The sequence below is a fragment of the Sinohyriopsis cumingii genome, chromosome 12 (genome assembly GCF_028554795.1).
Source record: "Sinohyriopsis cumingii isolate HCF-2022 chromosome 12, ASM2855479v2, whole genome shotgun sequence".
Lineage (NCBI taxonomy): Eukaryota > Metazoa > Mollusca > Bivalvia > Unionida > Unionidae > Sinohyriopsis > Sinohyriopsis cumingii.
Window position 1 is genome coordinate 79,622,865 of NC_142972.1, and position 27,166 is coordinate 79,650,030.

General features: G+C 35.9%; 1 protein-coding gene across 2 annotated transcripts; it reads right to left on the bottom strand.

The window, feature by feature from the left end:
* Positions 1-64: 64 nt before the first annotated feature.
* LOC149786811 (uncharacterized) lies at positions 65-26,628 on the bottom strand. Of its 2 annotated transcripts, none has more exons than XM_089978264.1 (10): positions 26,555-26,628; positions 23,236-23,477; positions 22,555-22,658; positions 18,385-18,483; positions 14,944-15,085; positions 12,240-12,361; positions 11,018-11,143; positions 5,437-5,496; positions 4,092-4,158; positions 65-926 (listed from the first exon to the last, which is right to left on the bottom strand). In XM_089978264.1, exons 2-10 carry the CDS (start codon positions 23,464-23,466, stop codon positions 816-818), a joined length of 1,062 nt encoding a protein of 353 aa, XP_089834390.1. In that variant the 5' UTR covers positions 23,467-23,477; positions 26,555-26,628; the 3' UTR covers positions 65-815. The 2 variants fall into 2 exon arrangements, with proteins under 2 accessions (XP_089834390.1, XP_089834389.1); XM_089978263.1 differs by having other exon boundaries at positions 69-926; positions 12,240-12,400.
* Between the last annotated feature and the right edge of the window lie 538 nt (positions 26,629-27,166).

Here is a 27,166-nt window from a genome sequence, read left to right on the forward strand (position 1 = left end):
TTTAGCAAAATATATAGTTATCTAAATTATAAATAAAAATTCTCTTAAAATGATTATAATATAAAAAACAAATCTCCGAAAAGTCTAGCTTATAAAATACGATTTATATAATAAATCATCAGTTGATATCATTTTGGATAAAATAAATGTATATCGACTTAAAACTGTGACTATTTCTTTGATAGTTGATGACTTGATATTCGTGTAAACAATACTAAATGAAAAACATTTTATCAAAATATCATGTTCAATAAATATGGTAGTCTAAACAGCTGCTGGGCAGTCTTGATACCGTAATATTTCCTATTTAGTTCATTGAGATTAAGTGTGGTCTCGTCATGTCTAGTTTCATTTCCAAATTAGTATGCCGGAATTTGTGCCCTCCTTTCTGGAAAATCAGCGAAGACATCTTCTTTACAATAATAGCTCCATATAAAGTCATAACAACTTATTACGATACAAGCGTCATAATTAGCTCAGCGTACCCATTTCCCAGCATCTGCACATCTACTTATTATCCATATGGGTATAAAATATCTTCGTTTTTTTTTCTTCATTTTAATCATCAATAAAAATTTGTTTTTTAACTCCTTCATATAGATTAAAGTAAAGGTTTTTAGAGGTGAGTTGACACTGCATATGAACTCATTAAATTGTATTTAAGATATTAGGAAATATATTCAGTGCATTTTGACATAAACTGAATAACTTTTCAAAGTATACCGCTAAAGATGTATGTATGAATGCGTTCTAAACGTGAATATGGATGCATTTACTGGGTCATACTAATGATTCCACTAGACCGCATCGTCTGTCTACATAGTGGCCCTATAGGGCGACATCGCGTCCATCACATGACCCCAATTGTAATGGATTAGTTTTTCTTCCTGCTCTTCCATTGTGTCTATCTTGGTGACCATATTCAGCTGAAATAGAATTTTGACTTTAAACCAACCACATCTGTTATCATGATACTGACCTATTACAATTTTAGGACACGCGTTGTATCGATGTCTGTTCCATTTGATTGCTCTTATAATTTATATAGGACAAAGAAGGGTAAACTTTCATTATTACTTCATTTCATCCGTCAGGAATATTAGCAGTCTGTGATGCCGCATGTCCATCTATAGTTTAGCAAAATAAACTGACCTTTCTGTGTGTTGGAGTGCCAACTTTGCACACACACACACACACACACACACACACACACATATATATATATATATATACAGAGAGAGAGAGAGAGAGAGAGAGAGAGCATATACGATGTTTCTGAGACTATTGCTAACATTAGTAAATTGAAAGATGGGGAAAAAGAAGTAATTTCAGCGTCCATTAAGATTGAAATAATAACCACAAATAAAATGATTCAGCAGATTTACAAAAATACATTATACTACGCACTTCTTACCCAAAGATGTTTTATATCATTTTTATATATCGTATTTCTTTGTTTATTGATTTTTATTTTTGTATCTTTATTTACGCCAGTATGATTTCCAAGAGCGGAAGGTATTGTGAGCTGAGACAGCCATCTTCTATATCCAACCCCTTTTAGGAGCACAAAAGGACCAACAATCCATCAGCCCCTATTTTTAAAACGGCCCGCCACGGCTACCAACCGTAAGACTTAAACAAGGCATGTTCGAAAAATATGTTCATCTTTTGATTAGCATCGAGATATAAGTAACACCCTTCATCCCCACCCCCCACCCCCTACACACCAATGTTGGCCTGGTCTCTAGGGTGTATCTAATGATCAGGATATATGCCTTGGAGAAAAATGCTTTCACTTGGATCACACTAGGAAGCACAGAGTGGTAACAAGAGTTATATAACTTAATAATGTCACACACACTCTAATTACGGGCAGTTGAACTGATTTTATGAAGTACGGTATAAGTGTATTAAGGGTTATGGCCCCCTTAACCCTTTTGCCACGTAGTACTGCAGCAACTCCAATAGCATCTCAACCGTTTGTGGACTTTTTTGCATAGAACGAGAAGGCCCTGCATCAGGAAGTTGAGTCATTGGCACTATTGAAATCGAGGAACCCGAAGTCCCCTTTGACATTCAAAAGGTAGAACATCACCTTTAGTTGGCACGGTGGTGATATCAGCACAAGAACCTACCACTTTGTTTCCGCTGGAATGGCCAAAAGGAATAAAAATAAAATTAATAAGTTAGAAACACATTTGATGTATTATTAATTTGGTCGAGATGTGCACATTCCGTAGCCACATTGTCAACACCTTTATCAAGTGGCTTGGGCTGGTGATCTGCCACATGACTGGCTGTTCTTTCTAGCAGAATGCAACGGCAGCTACGAAGAGATAAAGGTTGATTACAGTGCCAAGGACAAGGCCCATAGAGACCTACAAGAAATGATGCATTTCATATCACATCTACCACTCACATGACAGCTGTCGCCAAAATGTCTTTGCTACAGTTCAATGGACAAGTGAGTAGCGAGAGCTCATGCTAAACTAGATATCAAAGTTTCCACTGTAGCCCCTAAGAGCGCTTTACTTTTCGCAAACAACACAGACTCGCGTTTTGGTTATGCAATTAGTGTACACAGCTCCCAGGATCGTACTATACAAGACCTGAACATTTTGGATTATTGTCGACTACCATCAGTAGTCCAACTTCGGTTATTTGGCAACGTCCAAACTGAAGTACCTGTCTCAACTAGAGCGTTTCGCTGTGCCACCAGCTGGAGATAATGAGATGAAGCACGTACTATAGAGCAAGAAATCTGCAAGGCTTTCCAGAATAAGCTTTCACATGTAAGCAGCAAGAAAAGGCCCGTGATTTCGTTATAACTCGTCCAGGATGCAGAAGGTCAATGACGAGCTAAACCGTAAACAACAGCAAAATAACCGCTACATCGCCTGAAGCATCGACGTGCTTTGGGTCTACGAGCCAAAAGACACTCAGCAGTTTCGTGTTGGCAGCCCGAACAACGCCTATGGACACTAAAAGAGCAGGTGAATCTGCCACGAGCCATTTGATAGCAACATCTTGTAAGATTTTTTCAGGTTCTGCCGTCTGTTTAATTTCTGCCAAATACATCCAGCAGCAGGTGCCATTTATGGTGAGGTTTGTCCGTTATCAGTGCTCTTGACCACACTGCTGACGTCATTAAACTTCAACTCAAACCGGTTTACGACCAGAGGCTGAACAGTGGCGCACTCTTTTCAAAATGTATGCACCTGCATTGAGAAGTGCTTGATGTTGACACTACGCTGAAAGCTGTGTCTCTGGGTACCTTTGTGGTGGGTATGGAATATTGCTGACCCCATTGCGATTGCCTTGAGATCACATCATTATTTAAATTGTGGTCTGATTTATGTAGCCGGAATTTTTAGTATCCAGCAGCTATACATTAATGCTAAAACCACGATGAAATTTGTCTTGGCTGAAGCAAGTCTAAATATAATCAGCGATTCTTGGAAGAAGCGGTCGATGAAAGATGAAATACGGACTTCATCGCACAGCACAAGGCTCACCCGTCGGATTCCGTTGCAATCAAGGAAGTGACAAACGAAAACGAAATAAAAGCCAGTGGAAAAGCCCAAGACCATAAGAAGACCATTAAAAGTCTAGCTGGAAATTCATACTAAGCTGTGTGTTGTCTGTCCGACTCGATATCTATTCCAAACGCACGTGAAACACGCGATGCGGCATTTCACTAGCTAACAAAAAAAAAAAAAAAAAAAAAATGTTCCAAAGTGGCATATATCTTGTGGTTTTGGACATGCATTTTTAATACATTTCAAAGAAAGAATCTACTTTATGAACATACCTAATGTTTTGCTTTACCATTGGAAACATTGGCGTGACATTTAAAAATGAAAGCTTGTCGTTTGTTAGTCGGGGTTGTTTTTGTTTTTTAAGTGGTGAATCAGCCTGGAGGACGGATATACTTAGCTCGGCTCCCAATAACTACCTCTCTCACACCCACTGCTGCTAGATTCAACAAAAAAAGACATTATATAATGATTGATAAGAGAAAAGCACACGTGACTTTCTTTGATTAGAATCGGTATCACGTGATATTATCGGACGATGCATTAAGTACTTACCACGTGCAGTATGGGGGACGGATACCTTTGTCTTTTAACCGCATGCACGGGAAGGCAGCTGAACCATCTGAGAACAGAGCAGACAAAAGGAATATACATTATAAATTAACAGTATTAAAATTACCTCTGAAGAAAAGAAAAAAATAGCATGGAAGGGTGTTCTTTCAAGAGTTCCGAGAGTAGCTCTTTTGCTATAGGTTTGGGCTTATGTTGGCTTTTTCACCGATATTATAATACTTTTGATTTTACAAAAACAAATTCAATGTAAATAATTAATTACATTTCATTACATTTCCACTTTATTGGTGTCCAAGGCACCCATCTTTGGTATCGTTTGGTTTTCTTGGTTTATCAAATTTAAAATTTATAAACTTCCAACTGAATATTACCAGGCGCACATTCGTTCCCTGTGTAACCCGATCGCATTGGTCTAGGGTACAAATAATCGGATATCAAAATAGAAACATTATTTCGTGCAAAAATGAGGATTTATTAATAAGTGTTTTTTATTTTACATAAATGTCCATAGATTACACAGCCTACTTTCCACGCACACACACAGTAGCGTACTAAGAAGGGGAGACAGGGGCGGACAGCGCTTATGTCCCGAGCGCCAGAGGTTTTGGGGCGCCAAAACCCCCTTGGGCCAACATCGTCGTCCCGGATACAATTCGCTCTTAGTACGCCACTGCACACATATTGTGCACGTTTTCTTTAACACTTTGGAGCAATGCTGAAATAAAGCACTCAGTCATGCAAACAGTTAAAAATTACGACGACTAAATGAGAAAAGATCATTGTATAACTCTACTAATATCACGTCACAAAATAAATTATAATAAAACTTTATCAATAGCGAACTGTTTGGTGGATATGGCGGGAATACAGTGCTGTTAACAACGACAAATCGAACCATTTCTTCTGCTGAAGATTACTCTATGGGCTATAGTCACGCCTATTATTCTATTATTGAAAATTGCTCCATGGGCTATCGTCACGCTCATTCGATTATTACCAAAATTTACTCTATAGGCTATGGTCACGCTTATGCTTACTGACAATTACTCCATGGTTTATGGCATACTCGTTCTTCTATTTCTAAAAACGTATCCATGGGATTGCTTGTTAACTTATTGCTGAAAATTACTCTATAGACTATGGTCACACTTATTGTTTTATTACTAAAATAATTACATAGGCTATGTTCATGCTTCTTCTTTTCTTACTAAAAATTACTCCATGGGGTATTGCCACGCTTGTTCTGTTAGTAGTGAATTCACTTTTTTCAAAGAAACAACTGAAAACCGAGGTTATCTTGTGTTCTTTACTCGACAGAAATACTTACTCCTCCCTGCAGACATTCTTCATGTCTAGTCCGATGCGAAACCGGTCGGGGGCACATTTTCTGTGAAAAATATAAATGCTAGTAGATGATGTATGAAATCTCTGTTATAAATGCATCAGCTTCAATTTTACGAATGTTGTGAAAATGTATTGTTGAACGCTTTCCTATGGGTATTGATTTTTCTTTTGGCGTTTCGCCACCCCCATCCTTATCCACAAATGTTTTCTTAATATGTTATAAAATGTGAACCAGACATAACGTTACCAATTTATTTTAACTTATTTATTATTTCTCTGATCATATGAGAGTACTTGTATATGTAATATCACATTACCAATTTTGTACAAAGCCGTAAACTTATATATATATATATATATATATATATATATATATATATATATATATATATATATATATATATATATATATATATATATATATATATATATGTATTTGTTGTTGAGTTTAATTATAGTAGCGTTCGCACAATTGTGCATGTGCCACTTTTTTCTGACTGCACCGCAGCCTGCTAGTTGTTCCTGGGGAAGGGATGGTGCCACCTCCCCCAGGCTTTTATGGATTCAAGGAACCCTGATAGTTTGGCCTCAATCTGTGGGTCCATAAAGGTTCCTACAGTTGAATGGTTGGCTGTCATTAGTGGGAAGGAGAGCTCGGGAACGGTCCTGCTTGCTTTACATCGCTGGTTTCTTGTTGCATTTGCCTTTTTTTTTTTTTGTTTTTTTCGAGATTTTTTTTTTTTTCTCTTCAAAATGTTCTAAAAGGAGGGGGGATGTTCTATGCTGTTTATAGAGGTTCTTAGTAGATATCATGTATGAAGAGAGATTTTCAAGATTTATTATGGTATTACTAGTCGAGGTGTTTAGGGTGTGTTTCCTACGTTATGTTATTTATAAGTTTTTAGATATTACCTCTTTAAGTTATTTATTAATTGATGTTTTTAGAGATTGAATGTTATTTATACTTTATTTAGCAAGAGACCGGAGTCCTAGCCGATTACACGGTTCGTTAAGGACATCGAGGACAGGAATCCTAGCTGATTACTCGGTTCGTTAAGGACATCTAGGGCATCCGATTTTGCGGTTTCCTTAGTTTTTTATAGGTGCTTCGTAAGTGAATTATTTATTAATACTTTTATAAAATTGAATGATATGTTATGGTTTTTTATGTGGTGGCTTCTACAGTAATATATATGTATGTTGTACGCTGTGTCAATGATATACCACGAGATGTATGTTAACAAATAGTAACACAAGAAAGAGTGAAAACAACAAGCTTTGAATTTTTTTTAAAAACAATTTATTTCCCTGGAAAGATATTGTAAAAAAAATGAACAAATAAGAACTTACGGTTTTAAAAATCAGATGAAAAAATAATCCAAGAATAATGCACGAATACAATTTTAGAAGTCCCAATAATGAAATGTTTTAATGAATTCAAGTTCGAGTCCTGACGAAGAGTCCAAGATGGAAGGCGATGACGTATGCTTTATCCTGTACAGTGCTGTTGTTTACAGTTCCTTGTAGAAACACAAAAACCCACTCCGGTGTTAGAAATCAGAATAAAATTTTGTAAGGAATGTCTTTGTTCAAGAATTCTGTATGAACATTCAAATATTTCCAGAGAAACGGACCAATCTTTCAGAATCCAAATAATCCGAAGAAACATTAACATATAACTAATAAACTAGTTACAACAGAAGAAAACTATTTAACATCAAATGTTTCAAGCCCAGACTGAGATTATTTCTCTTAAACAATGGTTTAAAACATGAATACTGCGCAAAACTGATGCCCGGATGAGGGTCACGTGATGTTTACATCATATACTCTCAACTTGGCCCTGACAAAAACCAATAATTTTAGTCTAAGAATAACATTTAAAAAAGTTGTTTATTTCACTAAAAACTAGTTACAAGTCGAGGGTCACGTATCCAGTACATCCTCGATCTCACCCTTATTATTCCCACAATAAAAAAGAACTTGTTCACGTGACTGTTATTTATTTTGAATTAAAGTCGGGAACTAGGTCAGCTTTGTTTTTACAAATGAATCAGTCAAGGTCAAACTATTTTCGGGTAACTATCGAGTTCCTAGTAAACAAAATCACATTATTTTGACATATAATGAAATTAAAAAAAATAAAAAGATTTTAAAACTTACAAACAATTAAATCAGATATAAATTAAATCAAATATATAAAACATGCATACATTTTTAATAAAAAGGAAACGAGGAAACGAGTGGTATATCATTGATACAACGTACATGCTATACATATATTTTACTTTTATCACATATAAATTCACATCTTTACCCTGTGAACGAAGTTAAGATTTGCGGGCAACTGTGTATTGACCGAGTAAATGAACTCCTCTAATCCCTGAGAGTGTGTCCGCTATATGTAGTTTTTTGCCTTTTCTTGTTGTTCATAATCACGTTTGCAAATTAGTAAGTTGACTGTTTTCTTTTTAAGTGTATATTTTTATTCACATTAATTAAATAAATATAAGACACACTTATGATTTAAACATGAAAGATTGTTTTTATGAAGAATGTAGGCCACTGGAACACGTTCAGGCATTTACGTACTGGCGTATGGATATTAGCGTGGAATAGAAACTAAGAAACAGTTACGACCCAAAAGAGGTCATTAAAAGATTTTACTATATGTACAGTCGATCTAAGTTATTATTATGCTTTAATTAACATTACTACTGACCACGTTACAGTATGTGTGCCTCGTAACCGACATATTTAACTTACAGTGTCGACGGGCCATTGATACTATGAACAATGTAGAACGATCGCAAGGAAAGTGTAAACACACCGTTACAACAAACCATATTATTGTAGGTCCCTTGGTGCAAGTTCAGTTTTAAGGTTTTCATCCAACCCAAATTATTTTTCTCTCTCACTTCATATTTCTGCGTATGTTGCCACTTATGCATGAGAGGGGAGAGGGGAACGGAAAAAAAGAAAGAATTGCGATGAAATTGGGTACCATGTTAAATTCATTTAAAAAACGGGGACTATACGTCATTAATGATTAATGAGTGGAAATTCTTCATTGCAGTGTTGAAAGAATGTTTATATATAGTTTCATTGCGCCATGGGCGGATGACAATTTGATATACCAATAATTTTTGGTATATCAATTTGCTTTATACCAACACTTTAAAAGCCATGTTAGGTTTAGTATATATATATATATATATATATATATATATATATATATATATATATATATATATATATATATAGATTAAAATTTACCGGAAGAGAAGGGGTGGGGAAGCATAATTCTAATATAAATTTCCAATAAGCAGTGTCATTATATGTCCAAAATGCTTGCTTATTTCGTTATTATCTCTATGATGGAATTTGCTTGCAATATTTTATTCTTAAATCGTTGCAAACTTTACTGTTTTCTCTTTTTCAGCAGTACTGGTAATGTTTGGAAAACAGATTCTTGCATACAGGTTACGAATGCTTAAACTAGTACATACATTCTGTGAACTTTTCCAGAATCATGGAGTTCAGTATATTCTCAGATGTTCTACAGCAGCATCGCCCAAGTGTTATGAACGATGGTTCACGATTCAATGCAACTATCAATCACATCGCCCAAGTGTTGTGAACGATGGTTCACGATTCAATGCAACTATCAATCACATCGCCCAAGTGTTATGAACGATGGTTCACGATTCAATGCAACTATCAATCACATCGCCCAAGTGTTATGAACGATGGTTCACGGTTCAATGCAACTATCAACCACATCGCCCAAGAATTATGAATGACGGTTCACGATTCAATGCAACTATCAATCACATCGTCAAAGAACGTTGAGCACAAGTCTGAGATGGAGTTAACACTTCTAGACAATCAAAAGTGATTTCACACTAATCATGCATTAAGGATTACAAACACTAATAATATCATGCATTTTCATGAAATTAATCATGTTTTCATTCTGAAAATTATTAGGGATTTCCTATACTGCTATGTATGCAAATTCTGAATTTAAGAGTTACTATTTATCATTAGTATTGTATCTACCCCTTAAAAATCGAAATAATCGGAAATATTAGCAAGAAATGCGTAATCTAAATTGGAGGCGGGGGGGGGGATTAAGCATTTTAGTGAAACTAGATCAAATCATTCTACGATATGTTATCTCACCCCTTTAACTTAGGTTTGGGTTCAAGTATTTCTTGTTGCTTAGATTGCCCATGTCATGGATCATTATTAAGCAAAGATAGTTCACTCATCGACATGCTAGCTTTCTCCTATAACCCTGAATTCAATGTCCGTTATAAAATAATTTGTTTAAGGTTTTCTTAGGGTCCCCGGGGACCGAGTGGTCTAAAGCGCTTACTTTTGCATATCATTGACATCTCACCTCTGTCAATGTCCTTCTATATATGTGAGTTCGAATCTTGGGCTCGGCCAACGCGGGTATGTGAGAAAGCTTGCGAGTAGCTTCTGTTGGGCCTGTGTTTGTTCCTGGGGCTTTTCCGGGTTCTTTCTCCACCAGAGATACTGGGCGCCATGTATAGCCTAACACGTACTGATAAATGGCGTTGCAACCACAACATCAACAATTAGAAAGATCTGAGTTTTTTCCTTTGCCCTGATGGATTTTCTTCATACTTGGGATGAATCATTTTGAAGTCAGGACAATGTATTCCGTGTCAGGTTTTATTTCAAGTTTCCCCATAACGTATACTTCCTAAACCCCTTTTGATGGATTTTATTATAATACTATGACGCAAGGACAATTCATTCAACGTCAGACTTGTTTAACATTTCTACCCTGGCCTCAAGGTCATTTCACAGCAATGCTTACGCATTAGTATTGACATGCTGCACCTGTCCTTTCCAAAGAAGCGGATAGTTGACTCGGTATGTTGCCATGGAAAAATGGAAACCCAGATGGGATTTAAATGTTAGAACAAATCCTGCCACATAGTTTTTTTTCTTAGTAAAAGAATCATGCTTTAATGAGAACAAAATTTAGAGCTCACTCACAAAATAATGGCGAGGTTACGGATAACGGCCTCAAGTAAGATTATCTTTTGTAGGTCCCATCATTGACAACATTCACACATTTTAATACAAACATCAGATGTAAGTAACAACATCCACGTTCTTTAGCTATGTGTGGCCGCATGTTTTCACGCTTCAGTCAAAAGGTCGAATGCACATCCAAGGACACACAAAAGACTCATGGTTGTTGTTATTGTTCTGTTCGGTTTAAAGCCATTTCTCAGCGCAAGAAAAGGCTATACATGGCGGCCAGTATAATTTGTACATAAGTGCCCCGGTAAACCCCAGTAAGAATCACCAATCCACGTGAAGCTACTGGCAGATTTCTCAGATCCACAGTGGCATAACCCTGGACTCAAACCCAGCCAGACAGAGGTGAGATGACAGTGATCAGTAAAGGCGAGAATTTTAGACCACTCGGGCCCAGGGTCCGTAAAGACTCATGAATTTATTCATAACCTGGCCAACTGTTCATGTGCTAATGTTAGTCAAGTGATCGGCCATTAACTTACCTCAGGCATTTATTAATAAAAAGCTCTCCGGCAAAGGAAAACAGTTCTACATCATATTTTGGCTTCAACTTTCGGTCCAGAATACGTTTCCTCGTCTCTGTATTTGATCCTCCATCAAAGGGAGTACTAAATAATAATAATAATAATAATAATAATAATGAAAATATAGAGGAGGACGAAATCAATGACAATGACGACAAAATCCGATAGCTGTGTTTTCATTCCCTCTCTTTGACAGTAAGTAGTGGAAATTCTATCCAAAAGTTGTTGTGTGGTAACTAACACTTATACTCAACCGCATGAATATTTTCCAAAATGGTAATGGTTTTCTTTTTCCATGAGTCATGTTGTTATTTTCCAAAATGGTAATGGTTTTCTTTTTCCATGAGTCATGTTGTTATTTTCCAAAATGGTAATGGTTTTCTTTTTCCATGAGTCATGTTGTTATTTTCCAAAATGGTAATGGTTTTCTTTTACCATGAGTCATGTTGTTATTTTCCAAAATGGTAATGGTTTTCTTTTTCCATGAGTCATGTTGTTATTTTCCAAAATGATAATGGTTTTCTTTTTCCATGAGTCATGTTGTTATTTTCCAAAATGGTAATGGTTTTCTTTTTCCATGAGTCATGTTGTTATTTTCCAAAATGGTAATGGTTTTCTTTTTCCATGAGTCATGTTGTTATTTTCCAAAATGGTAATGGTTTTCTTTTTCCATGAGTCATGTTGTTATTTTCCAAAATGGTAATGGTTTTCTTTTTCCATGAGTCATGTTGTTATTTTCCAAAATGGTAATGGTTTTCTTTTTCCATGAGTCATGTTGTTAACCTATAAATGTTAAATAGCTGTATGGTCTGAAGCGAAGGATGCACTGTAACAAAGAAACTCCACAGTAATTGCACTGATTCAAACAATTCTTATAGCACGGCAGAAAATGTTCACGGCTAAATAATAAACAATTCTCTACAATTCCAGGAAATGGTGAATCTTTTTGCTTTTTAAAACAACAACAATATCAGCTACAACAACAAAATTATGCCTTTCTGGGTCAGAAGTAGACCAAATAAAATGAAAATAATTCTCAAGTATTTACTAACAGACGATGTCTGTAATGCACTTTTTATGTATGTCTCTCCCCTAAAAAAACCTTTGCGTGTTATAAAGACGTGGGTTGAGAAATATTTCCCGTACAAAACCTGCATAACATTAAAAATCGATTACTTACATTCCAGTGATAATCTCGTAAGCCACGCAGCCGACGCTGAAGATGTCTCCAGGATAGTCCATCGTATTATAACGGATCCGTTCTGGTGGGCAATACTGCAGGGTGCTGCGGTTTGTCCCGTCCTGTTTGAAATCTTTACAGTGTCCGGTAATATAACCCGTCTATATATATATATATATATATATATATATATATATATATATATATATATATATATATATATATATATATATATTAAAATCAGGAAGTACACTTTGTTTCGCTTAAGTTCATACATGTCAGAAAATCCTGTATTGCGAATCTCAACACAGTGCAATGATTATTTATCTAAATTATTATAACAGTATCGTGTGATTGCTGTTTTCAGTGTTAAAATAATATTGTGTTACAGATGTATTCATAAAAGAAATCCCATAGTGAAATGATACTGAGATGTGCCAACCAAAAGGATTTTAATCAGTGCCTTCCTGAAAATACAACGTTCAAACAACGAACAAAGGCAATTCTTCTACTCACTACACATTGAAAAATACAAAAAGGTTAGACCCCGGCTTATGGAGTACAAGATGATCAGCTGATAAAAGATGTCTCAGTTGCGATTATGTTGAATAATTCACGATCACGGAAGTTATGAATAAAAGGAATGAGTAACTTCCTTGGTTTTAGACAAAAGTAATTTAATAGTCATATTGTTCAAAATATTTCACGATAAAACCAAGGAAAAAATACAATTATTTAACTTTTTCTGATAACTAACATGTTATTTACGTTAATATTAACACACATTTTATATTCAAATGAGTGCACAACATTGTTGGACAAGTGTATGAATATAGTCATATCCAGGTATCAATATCGAATTGCATGCGGCATTGGTTTCCAGTTATGTTGTTATTCATCGTACTTTGGGCCCCACCCAAAACAACTGACATTCCGCATCATGCGTATGCATTGGCGGAAAAGAAACAATCCTCTTGTATTCTCCAAATGGACAGGAAAGAAACTTTCCGAGTAGATAAAAAAGATAATTTCTCTTGAACCAATGAAGTGGATTTAGTCTAAGTGATATAAGTAGCGAAAAATAAAAAAGTGAAATTTGCTGCTCCATAATAAGAGGTGTGTATTGTTATTTGTGTATCAATTACAATAGGGTTTGAAATGTGCAGGGCCGGCCTTAGGCAGATTAGACCGATTTGGCTCAATCTGGCTCCGCGGTCACAGAGGTCCCACGCGTTAGTAATTTTTAAAAACATGATCGATCGATCGATCGAGAGAGAGAGAGAGAGAGAGAGAGAGTAATTTTAAAGCAATGTAGAACAAATTGAGTTCAATATCACATAAAATTTGTTTAAAAGTTTATTTCCAAATGCCGTTCTCACAGTGGGCCCCGCTCGTAAATACAGGGGGCCTCCAAAATGATCAAAATTGGGTCCAACTTTTGCTAACGTCGGTGCTGCAAATGTGTGTAGTGTCACATACTGTATTGCCAAACATTCTGGTAGCTGGTGTACACCAGGCAAATGCAACAAGAAACCAGCGATGTGAAGCAATTAGAACCGTTCCCGAGCTCTCCTTCCCACTAATGACAGCCAACCATTCAAGTGTAAGGGATCTTTATGGACCCACAGATTGAGGCCAAACTATCAGGGTTCCTTGAACCCATAAAAGCCTGGGGGAGGTGGCACCATTCCCTTCCCCAGGAACAACTAGCAGGCTGCAGTGCAGTCAGAAAAAAGTGGCACATGCACAATTGTGAGCACGCCATTATAATTAAACTCAACAACAACAACAAAAGCTGTTGTATTCCTCATAAATGGCATATTATACGTTTACACGATTCACTTTCACAGTTGATCTTCGAGGGTCTGTTTGTAAGTTGATCATGTACATGGACTGTTTTATGTCAACCGATCAGAATCGCGCGCCGTCCCCGGAAACGGTTTAAGTACAATCAACATATAGGGCGCGCGCCTTGTTACCCTCCCCCCCCCCCAAAAAAAAAAACCCCCGTTAAATTGCAAATGCAAGTGTTTGGTTCTTTTTCTCTTCTTGTTAACACAAGAATAGCTGTCATTGCCCACCGGACTTGGGCACAACTTGTATCCATCCTATAAACAACACTTCATGACTCCACAAATAACGTAATTACGTCAAGTGAGGAAAAAGAGCAAGAGATCGGGCGATTTTACGGCTGTTCAAATTCAGTACACTAGACTATTTTAAAGTTTTAAAGTTTGGTCCAATAAAATATGCACATTCTATTGTACAACAAATAGAACGTTGCATTGCTGTTAATTCCAAAATTAAATTTTGTCCAAGTCGTTCAGTAGCCTCTCATTTGCTCACCATGGTTCGCAAAAGATTTCGTAAATTTCATTTTAAGTGTTTAATATCCTTTATATATTAATTATAAAAATATATTGAAAATTGAATAGTCGTGTTTACTAGGTATCCGCAATTCCTGACTTTAATTAAAGAAAAAGTAAAAGAAAAATTATAGTATATGATGAACCTATACAAAGTTTTATCGTCATTGAAAACTATCAGGGTTCCTTAAATCCATAAAAGCCTGGGGGAGGTGGCACCATTCCCTTCCCCAGGAACAACTAGCAGGCTGCGATGGAGTCAGAAAAAAGTGGCACATGCACAATTGTGCGAACGCTACTATAATTAAACTCAACAACAAAAAATTGAAAATCGTTACCAGAACAGGATAGCCGGCTTTGTCTATCAGAATCTTGGACGGTTTTATGTTGCCATGTACCACGTGGTTACTATGAAGATACTCCAGTGCTACCAAGAGACCTGCCACTAGGAACTGAGAATGGACCTCTCCAAAGAGGCGCCTAAAATAAATAAGCGTAAAATATGGAGCATTATTCGAGACATAAATTTCATATCTATTATATTCCCATATTTTTACATGTGGAAAATATATCCCTATATTTTTACCTGTGAAAATACATAATTTTTCGTAATGCCATTCGACGCTTAATTGTGTGTTACCAACAGAAGCGTACATGCAGCGAAGAAATATGAGTACTTTGTGAACTGCCACTGATAAATGGAAGCTGCGTTACCTTTCAGACACGAACAATATATTTGGTGAAAAAAATCTGACTTGACGCTCTTCACTTTCCTACAAAGTAATTTTCCTTTTACTATCTTGACAACAGTGATAAACCCGCTGAATTGGACTTGCTTGTCCGTCAGACAGGGTCAGATAGTTTGCAAAATTTGACAAATGCAACTTATTAGGTCATCCCATTCCTACCGATATCTGAATGGCTGATATTTATTTGGTCAACCCATGAATAGGGTATAAAATTATGCGAATGTCCGAAAATTGGGGTGGGTGTGGTTTGATAAGAGTGTTTGTGCCTAATCTTCTAAGTTTTGATTCAATATAGAGTTTGGTGTATAATGACAAGATTTTTTTTTGTTTGCCTTAATTCCTTACATATTTCATCTTTTGTTTAAAACTTGCTTAAAACAATTATTATTTACCAAAGTGTGAAATGTAGAAACTTATATGCGAAATAAGTTTTACATTTTTTTCTTCATTCCTATATTTTCACATGTGAAAATGTAAAGTTTCCACTCATGCCGTGCAATACGTCATTGTGTATGACCACAAACGTTGTACCTGTAGAAACATAAAATGAGTACTTTGTGAGCTAAAATCAATAAAAAGATACTGACTTACACTACAGACTTATAAATTAATCTTTGGTAAAGAAATTTAACCAGACACCGACTGCATCTCTCTGAAGTTATTTCACTTACTTCTTTGACAACGATAAACCCGCAGCGATGCATTGCTAAATCGGACTTGCATTGTTTTCAGATAGGGTTAAATAGTTTTCAGAATGAAACAAATGTAATTTACGGACGCAGATTAAGTTAACATAATCCTACCGCTTTCTTAGATTACGAATATTTATATGATTAACGTATGAAAGTGAGATGAATTTACAAAAAAGGGTGGGGAGGAACGTGTTATGCCTAAGGGTGAGCTTAATCTTCTAAACTTTGATTCTGGAGCAAGTTTGGCATATAATGAAAGGAAAAATTTCTTTTCTCGACACGTTTAAGATATAGTACCATCAAACGATATATTTTAATTGTGGCTTTGCCACTCGTTAAAATATCACGTTTTGTATTTTTCCTATTTTTTTCAGTTCCTACATTTTCGCATGAAATATATGTCTTTATAATTTCACACGTGAAAAATTAAGATTTACAATCATGCAATGGGATACTCGATTCTGAGTGCCGAAAGAATAATATTTGCTGCAAAAAAAACAAGTACTTTGTGGCTTAAGCAATGAATGGAACTGCATTACACCTGAGGCATGGAAGTTATTGTTTGCCGTAGATATCTGACTCCTCACCTTTTGCTTCTTTGCTCAGCTAATCTGTTTTTACTAGGTTGACAAGAAAGTGAGACTCCAGGTGTGTCGCATCGCTCAATCGGACTTAATATTACGGTCAGACAGGGTAAAATAGTTTGCAAAATGTCAAACCGCTAATGTATTTCATCGTATTAGTTTATCCCAAATCAACAATTCTTGCTGATAACTTTATGTCCAATCGATACATTCGCTTGAAATTGCAGTAAACTTATAAAAAGGAGGGGTGGGGTGGTTTGTTATGGGTGGGATGGTTTGCTGAAAAGTTAGTTTAATGTTAGACGCAAGTCTGTTAATTAATGAAAAGATTGTCGGATATGCTTCATATTGTGTACAAAAAACGCCACACGATAAAAATATCACGTTTATTAGTGGAAACAAATGTAAAGTCCAAGCAGTGACAGCAAAATGCATAGTAATGTTAATACTACAATAGAAGGCAAGATAAGAAACTAGAGCAAAGACAGTGTTTTCTTAGGGCATTTTATAATCATATGCGTGAACTGCTAATTTAAAATGTGTTCTATCAGGCGAAAAACAGCAACATTTTATGGGAGTCTTTTACACGTGTGAAGCTTCACAAGCGAAAGATGTTGCTTTCCTCTGGTCATGTTGTTGTTGTTGAGTTTAATTATAGTGGCGTGCGCACAATTGTGCATGTGCCACTTTTTTTTTCTGACTGCACCGCAGCCTGCTAGTTGTTCCTGGGGAAGGGAATGGTGCCACCTCCCCCAGGCTTTTATGGATTCAAGGAACCCTGATAGTTTGGCCTCAATCTGTGGGTCCATAAAGGTCCCTTACAGTTGAATGGCTGGCTGTCATTAGTGGGAAGGAGAGCTCGGGAACGGTCCTGCTTGCTTTACATCGCTGGTTTCTTGTTGCATTTGCCTCGTGTTTCTTGCGATTATTTTTTTCGATTTTTTTTTTCTTCTTCAAAATGTTCTAAAAGGGGGGGGGGGATGTTCTATGCTGTTTATAGAGGTTCTTAGTAGAAATCATGTTTTGAAGAGAGATTTTCAAGGTTATTATGGTATTACTAGTCGAGGTGTTTAGGGTGTGCTTCCTACGTTATGTTATTTATAAGTTTTTAGATATTGCCTCTTTAAGTGATTTATTAATTAATGTTTTCAGAGATTGAATGTTATGTATACTTTATTTAGCAAGAGACCGGAGTCCTAGCCGATTACACGGTTCGTTAAGGACATCTAGGACCGGATTCCTAGCTGATTACTCGGTTCGTTAAGGACATCTAGGACATCCGATTTTGCGGTCATCCTGTTCGATTCATACATGGGAAATATTCTCGAGTTTGTTCACAGTTTTGTAGAACATAACTACTTTACCATCTAAACATCTGTCTTAAAGGGAATGCCAACTCACTTTGCTTTGCATGTTTGTTGCAATTGCAGTTTGTGAGTAATAAATTTTGACCAATCCAGCTGTTCATTGCTGTTTTCTCTTTCTGAATGTTCGATTTTGTGTATGGACTCCAATCAGAAGAGGATTATTTAAGCTGTAGTTCACCCAAGGCTTTATCATAGGTTCATCATATGTATTCATGCATGGTTTTACTGTTTTTTAAAAGAAAGGTCAAGAGTTTTATTGGTACTGGGTATAATGTAATTCCATTTAATATGTGGGTAATATCTACACCAGTGTATTTAGCGTCGTTGTATGTGTATTGTATGGCCCCTGTGCGGTATCATGCAGGTTTGAATGTAATAAGATTTCACCTGTCTGCATCACGTTGAATAATCGAACCCAGATCACCGAGAGGCAGATACTTCGTGATGACCGAAAGGTTCTTCCCGCCCTCCATACACAGTATGATCCTGAAGGTAAACAAACTTGGCTTAATAGCTCAATGAACGAAACATCGTGATGAACACATGACAAATTTGCTACCTCAATTCATAATTAGCTAGTAATGGCCTAAAATGACAAACCATTATCATTAGCAGATAAATACACAACAATTATATACATGCTTGGTCTGAGTCAGCGGAAAGAACGAGTCTGAGCACAAGTGTACGAGTGGGTCTAGGTCTCTGGGTCGACAGGCAGAGATGTCCTTGTGCGCAGCATGAAATAGTATGTTTTTGTTTTATTTCCTTCGATTTATAAGTAAACACGAATGCAGTTTTGTAATTTATTCCTTACCCTAACTGTTACGCTTTCTAAATATTTCTTTACAATGCTGGTACACTCTGAAAAAGAACTGGGATTTATACAAGTTAATTTCAATGAGCCTACATATATCAAAGAGGGGACGTAAGAGAAAGCACCTAAATAGTTCTACTTTTGGTGTATGATATAGCAATATGGCTGAACAATGTAAGATGAAATAGTTATGTAATAACTAATATTATGATATACCTATTTAATCTGACATGGATGATCTGGCGTAGGTATCGATGTTCAATCGGTATTTTCGTACAAAACGCCCAGGTTAAACATATTTGGATATTTTAGACGCATCGAAAGAAACATTAAAGAATACGATTCATTTCATTCACGATGTAAATCTACGTGTATTTAGAAAGAGTAAATGATGTGGTATGTTATAAATAAAATACCACATTCGTGTTTTGTTCCGAGACGGTGAAAGAACTTGTTAGATATGGTTTATAAATACGCATCGACCTCACAACCTCGACATATTCCACTCCATGTCAAACTGTTCATACAGCGGACTCTGAAAAAACACGTATATAGATTTGTGTATGCCCTACATACCCAGGCAATATTACACAATTAATCTGGCATTCGATACAGATGTTCTGTCTGTATTTCCGTATCACACCACCAGAATGGAACTACTTTAGTGTCTCCTTAGACGTCGGTTTGTCACTAATTCTGAATCGAGCATTAAAAAATCCCAATTCATTTTAAATTGCATTCACATATTTAAAAGGCTTAATAGATGTGACATTAATAAATGTAATATCGCACTACCGTTTTGTTCTGAGTTGGGGAGAAGAAAAAACGCCTTTTGTATGGCTGATGAATACGTTTCAGTCTAACAGCATCAACGAATTCCTCCGCAAAATCAACCTCGTTCTTTCCGCCTGCTCAGAACAAAACATGTAGGTAGTTCTGTATATTTAATAAAGAATAGTTTAATATTAAATGGTTCATATTGTGTCTGGCACGAATACTTATCATCTGTCAGATATACAGACCATAACTGTTTAGATGTTTTCTCTGAGTTCAGCATGGCAATATTCTCCGATGGGTGGAATCCTAATTTGTTTTAAATTCAGCGGGAAATATCATAGTATTTTAGAAAGAGTAGAGGAACATAGGAAATAATTCACATAATATGGAGTATTAATACCTCTCGGCTTGACGGCCTCGACGTATCTCTGCGCCATAATAAACTCATTTTTCCCGCCGAATCGGAACAAAAGACATGTGTAACTTTATACAATGTACTTGTGTAATTCTCCCAAACATGAAGTCATCATTCAGTTCGTTTGGGACATTTCAAATTCCATATAATTAGAACTCAACGTTAACGAGTTCTTTGGTCCAGTGATACGTCATTTCTGCAAATAGATATGGGGCAAATAATCCTTGCGCAAGCTTTTTCTACCTTTAAGATCAACAATATGTAAACTATGATACGGATGTTTTCAAAGAGCACTCAGTAAAGAGGCTTTAGATATGAAATAGTCGAAAATGTGTTTAAACAGACACATCCATGTTCGATCTTTAGACACAGAGGATTCAAGGCAAATTCACTGAAGGACAATAGACACATTTTCCAGAGAAGCCATCATATTGTAAACAACTATTTATGATGTCGTGATAGCATAAGGGCATTTTTATTTTTTTTATATAAGAAAACATTCAAAAAGACTTCTTCCGTTACTTGTCCCATTTGAATAAATATGTCGTGGCATTATTGTCCATTAAAAGTAGTGGATAAATTTAAGTGCAGATAAATAGTTAACGTTTCACTTATTTTCAAGTGCAGTTACGGTCAAATCAAAATAATAATATTATGAAAATGGAGTTGTGGTTCATTAGACGTTTTGTCCCAAAAATGACTTATCATTCTCAGCATGTAAAAGTAGTACCTATTTATTAACATGCGTGTTTTCTATTAAACTCTGTGAAAATTGACGAAATGAATTTAAAGGACTCAGAAATGAACCCAAACCAACAAACGAATAATAATTAAAAAAAATTAAGTATGCTGTGATAATTATTAAGAATTACAAGGTATTGTGAATTATATATACAAAGATAAGTCATCTATGAAGGCAGTTTAGTCGAGATTGAAATAAGTTTCACAATCGAGAAGGTAGTAGTTAAGGGTGGGGTGGGTGGGTGGGGTGGGGTGAAATTGTAAATGACTTTGCATATGAAATAGACTTCCTCATAATTGTCACTGGTAGTTCACGAGTATATTATTTTTACATGTTAGTTTACTGAAGTGCAAAGAATAACGCACAAGAATATTAGATGCCATTTCTGTCCATTCTGACGATTGTTCACAAACAGCGCGTTTGTTGTTGCAATTACCACCCTTAAGTCAAGCAAATAACTCCTGCTGAAGAGAATGAACATTGTTTTGTTAAAATCTATCCGGGGGGAGGGGGTAATGCGGATTAAGAAACACAATAACTCATTTGTATACGTAATACAATAATTTAATATATTAGGGTCAAAAAGGAGATATCTGCAGAATAACGTTTGAAGCGAAAGTTGCCCATCGTTTTATTTTCCCCGTTGTGTATTGCCATTTGTCACGTGAATTACTTATACCCAGCTGTGTATTGCCATTTGTCATGTGAATTACTTATACCCAGCTGTGAATTGTCATTTGTCATGTGAATTACTTATACCCAGTTGTGTATTGCCATTTGTCATGTGAATTGCTTATTCCCAACTTCTAGGTCAGATACTATATATATGACCTTAGTGAAATTCTTAGACCCCTCCAGAATAACATTTAAGCGAAATACTCCCATTTCGTATCTTGTCACAATGTTGCAAAGCTGGGTACAGCCACATGATAAGCACTACCGAGATCTAAGGATCCCTTTTTGAGGCGGACGACAGAAACAAAAACAAAAAAGAACAAAAAAGACTAATTACAAACATAATGTAACCAAAATATCTATTCGCCTACGTTTGCATTAGTTAAATCGAAATCACAGAGTACAATTGTTATGTCTGAACAAAGTAGAAAACTGTATTCTTTGAACTTTTACATTTTGGCAAATCATGGTATTTTAATTTGGCAAAATTACACTGTTAATTTTAAGTTGCCCACATGCGACTGAAACAAGTCAATTTAACACGATATCGCAATCGCAGTTATAATCCAGAGAGTAACGATAACTTCCATAATTAAGACTGGGTATGTATGTATGTATGTATGTTTCTGTGTGTGTGCGTGCGTGTGTGAGTGCGTGCGTGCGTGGATGTATGTATGTATGTAGAGGGAAAGCTTCAAAAATTAGGACATGCACTCATGTATTAATACCTAATTGTAATTACAATTACATGTACACAGTGGTCCAGAAAGTCCAAAGGTGCAAATCCATTGCTTAAAAGCTTTAACAATAATTTCTTGATTGTACATTCAATATATAAAAAAAATTACGAGAGGTGAAAAATAACATATATAATGCCAATAACTACTGCATTAAGAATTTTCACTTACAGAAAATATATTAACTAGCAATACAAACAAATATTTTCCATGCTAGTTTATACTTTTATTTTCATTCCATATTTTTTAAAAAAGTTTCGTTACATTCATTTGCAGTAATTAAGTATAGGAACATGCTTCATAATGATACTTATATATCATGCAAATTTATAAAGCAATGTGTTGCAAGTCGCACGCGCACGCACATGCTCGTGCACGTACTTGTTATACATATTACCTAGAGAGGAAGGGTGAACGGAGCCGTAGAAGATTGCTGAAGTCTTGAGGTACATGGCGGCGGGGACAGATCCATGCTGCTATGACTTCATGTTTGTGGTAACTCTGTTTTGAAAAAGGCCTATTTTAAAATCCGTGTTTTATGACACAAGCAATATATATATATAAACATTAACTGATGATAAATTACTTTGTTAACACTCTTTACCTCAGAAACATCGTGGAACTTATCACAAATTGTCGACTAACTGAGCTAAAAGTCTAACATTAGGGCTATTTACATTCCATTTGCTGAACAGACCCCCCCCCCCCAAGGTACAGTATATGGTAGTCTTACAGATCGTACCACACTATCGCTGTATTCACATTTTCAATTAAAATTTGATCCTTTTTTTATGTATAAACATCGATTAATCTTTTCCATCCTGAACAAGCTTCACTTTCTGAAGGGGGGGGGGGGGACAAGAAAGGATGGAGATGTAAAGATGAGAAGAGAAGAGAAGAAAAATAAAGAATTTCTATAAAGGTAAATAAACATCGCCATTTTTTAATGGGTCAGAGAGACAAATCTCAATATCATTTTTACTTTTATTTACATTATCGATTTAAGAATCAGGTTATCACAATTCCTCCAAAGGCATCATTTAGATCTTCAGCCTTTTGACACGAAAACTATACTCACCTTACACACATGGGAAAACATTCCTTTATATATGACCTCTCCCAGGCGGAAGTACTGAGGGTCAAACCCTCTGGATCGGTTGTATATAATAGTTGTTTTCTCCCGGGTTACGTCGTTTCTTTGGTCGAGGACTCCAACGTCACCCAAACCGTTAGTGTGGCCATTTTTCCTTTTGGAGTTCTCCGGCAGTCCTCTATTCGATTTTTCTGTAAAGTGTTCTCCGTCCGCCATGCTTTATTTTTCTAAATATAGTTGATAATCGTATATATATATATATATATATATATATATATATATATATATATATATATATATATATATATATATATATATCTTAACCGCAGATACGATTCTGTAAAGCGCAATGAAAACATTTTAAACTCGCTTTCTATCGGGGCTGTCTGAGGTTAAATCCTTTCTGGAAATGAAAGCTTGCGATAACTATTGTTATCCAAAATCGTTCCAGACATGGATTTGGACCACAAATAACTTTTACAGACAGAATATAGACACTAAGCTGTAATTACTATAGATTATATACACTAAGCACTGACTGCCACAGAGTATAGGACTAAGCTGTAATTACTATATATTATATACACTGCTACAGACAGAATATAGACATTAAGCTGTAATTACTATAGATTATATACACTAAGCACTGACTACTACAGACAGAGCATAGGCACTAAGTTGTAATTACTATAGATTATATACACTGACTGCTACAGACAGAATATAGACACTGTGCTGTAATTACTATATATTATATACACTAAGCACTGACTGCTACAGAGTATAGGCACTAAGCTGTAATTACTATAGATTATATACACTGACTGCTACAGACAGAATATAGACATTAAGCTGTAATTACTATAGATTATATACACTGACTGCTACAGACATACTATAGACACTAAACTCTAATTACTATAGATTATATACACTGACTGCTACAGACAGAGTATATGCACTAAGCTGTAATTACTATAGATTATATACACTGACTGCTACAGACAGAATATAGACACAGTAATTGCTATAGATTATATACACTTAGCACTGATTGCTACAGACACACTATATACACTTAACTCTAATTACTATAGATTATATACACTGACTGCTACAGAGTATAGGCACTAAGCTGTAATTACTATAGATTATATACACTGACTGCTTCAGACAGAATATAGACATTAAGCTGTAATTATTATATATTATATACACTAAGCACTGACTGCTACAGAGTATAGGCACTAAGCTGTAATTACTATAGATTATATACACTGACTGCTACAGACATAGTACAGACATTAAGCTGTAATTACTATAGATTATATACACTGACTGCTACAGACATAGTATAGACATTAAGCGTGTAATTACTGAAGACTATATACATTAAGCACTGACTGCTACAGAAAGAGTATAAACACTAAACTCTAATTACTATAGATCATATACACTGACTGCTACATACATAGTATAGACACTAAGCTGTAATTACTATAGATTATATACACTAAGCACTGACTGGACAGACATAGTACAGACACTAAGCTCTAACTACTAAACAGAATATATACGTTCAACTCGGAATACTACGGTCAGAAGATCGACACTCTCATACCAATGGTAGCAGCAAAGAAGTGTATTCGCAAACAATCGAAACATGTGTACATGACAAAGGAAGGAATAGACAAAAGTTAGATTGAACTCAGTGCTTGAGCGAACTGTCTGGGATTGCAGGATGCCAAGAGCTATTATAAATATGTCGCAAAAAGAAATAAAATATTACAAAGCAACTGCATAATAACTAAGAAATATATAATGCTGAGAATTGCAGGACAAACCCCAAAGGCGTTCAGTAAATCTGTATCCAACAGAATGAAAGCAAAGTATAGAGTTAACGATCTGAAGTGTAGAGATGGCATATGTAGCTAGAACTGTGAAGAAAAATTATACTAAATGATTTTGTTGTGTGTGTGTGTGATTTGGATTTTTAACGTAGCTTTAACAATTTGTCAGTCGTATCGCTACGATGTCTACAGTGAGGCAGTTTATAGTGATGTCTAGCAATGGGGCATCATGCCGCAGACATGTAGCAGGATGTCCCACCCAGTCACATTATCCTGACATCAGGCCGACCAGTCCTACCTCTAACTTCCTAATGCTGAACACCAAGCGAGGCAGCTGTTAGTACCATTTTTGTAAGTCTTTGGTATGACTCGTCGAGGGATCGAACCCACGACCTTCTGGTGTGTTTACAAAAGTATGTGAACAACATCCTATCATTAGCAAGCAGGTTCCGTGGCGTTTTTGCTGGCACAGAGGGAATTTACTCAAGTGAGATGGGGAAAGGAGAGAAATTTTAACTAAGGTTCTGACATTCGTATAAAACAGTTACAAAGGCGAAGATCAGCTACACAAAGACAGGAATCGTGGACATGGAATGCCACTTTTTAAACCCTGGGATCGAAGTTTAGCCAATAACTGGTGCACAATTGATCTCATATCAGTTCGGTGAAAAGTTATAATATCCTAGGTTAGTGATGCCACGATCAAGCATTTGACTGGAATTCGCTCTTAGATGCTGTAGTAAGCGTTACAATATTAACCAGCTTTATGGACCACCTGGTCCGAAAATGACGACAGACGAACTACGATCTTCTGTAGAATATCAATTTAACATAATTTTGTGGATATTTTTTATTTTCACACTTAGTCAATCAATATTTAAAGTAAATTTTGAAAGAAGACCTCGTAAATTGGCCCAGCCTTTCAACCTTATAATTTAGTATTAGGCATAAGGTATATTGTATGGAAATCTGTATAAATTTATAGTCTGTATCTTATTTCTTCACTACGTGTATTTCGTGGAGAAGGAAATAAAGCAGGATACAAGACTTACATAGGTATATCAAATAGCTGCTTGGTCTGCGTAGTTCTCCATATTAATTTTATGTTCCAAAACTTTGCACAGATGATGTCTCTCGAATATCCGATAAAGTCCACTACTCGGCGACCAATAGATTTTCTAAACTGAATTCAGGTATGTAAATTTGATTATTTTAACGTTTATTATGTAAAAAATACTGAATAAATTACTAAGTAATAAATAGGATTATTGTGGATCTAGTGACGCAAAAATGCCTTAATTTATCTTTTCTTTCTTCAAGTGTTATCCTTTAGCATACTGCATAATTATAATAACTTTGATAGCCATTATCAACGTCAAGAAGAATGATACCAAAAGAAAACAAGACCACTCAAAGTAAGTCAGACTTAATTGATAAATATTTTAAATACTCACATGTTTTTGGATATCGGTTCAGCTGCAATCTGAAATCATTTGAGGAATATCATAATGTTTGGGCCAAGTGACGTCACGCCCTCTGACGTTCATTACGTCATATAAATACACCCAATTCAGCTTAGTGTGAAAAACTGTCATGTAAGGAACTACGGCTGTCGAATTCGCGCCTTGGCACTAGCAGCGTAGGTGTAATATTTGTAAGTTTATGGGCATATACAAGTTATATTGATTCATATCAGCCGCTAGCAAACTGCTCTCAAGGGGTGGTCTCACCTGGCTCCAAAGACCACCTGAAGCAGATTTCTCAATCCCGATAATTTTATTCAAAGTTTAAAAGAAATCGCAAAAAGTGACAATAAATATGGAAATGTTAAACCTTGAGTCAGCATGTATAACACTGTTACTTGCTAATCCATCATCTTTTTGGTTGCTTTTGCCAAATTCAATTCCCATAATGACTAAAGTGACAGCTCAAAACGGAGCTAACCCCGGGTTTAAACTGACATGCAGGCACTGGCTATGAATTACCAATAACATCTTGAGAGCAGTCTGGAGCACTTGTAGATTCTGGCATACTTGCTATTTTGATTGTACAAGCAGATGTTTTGT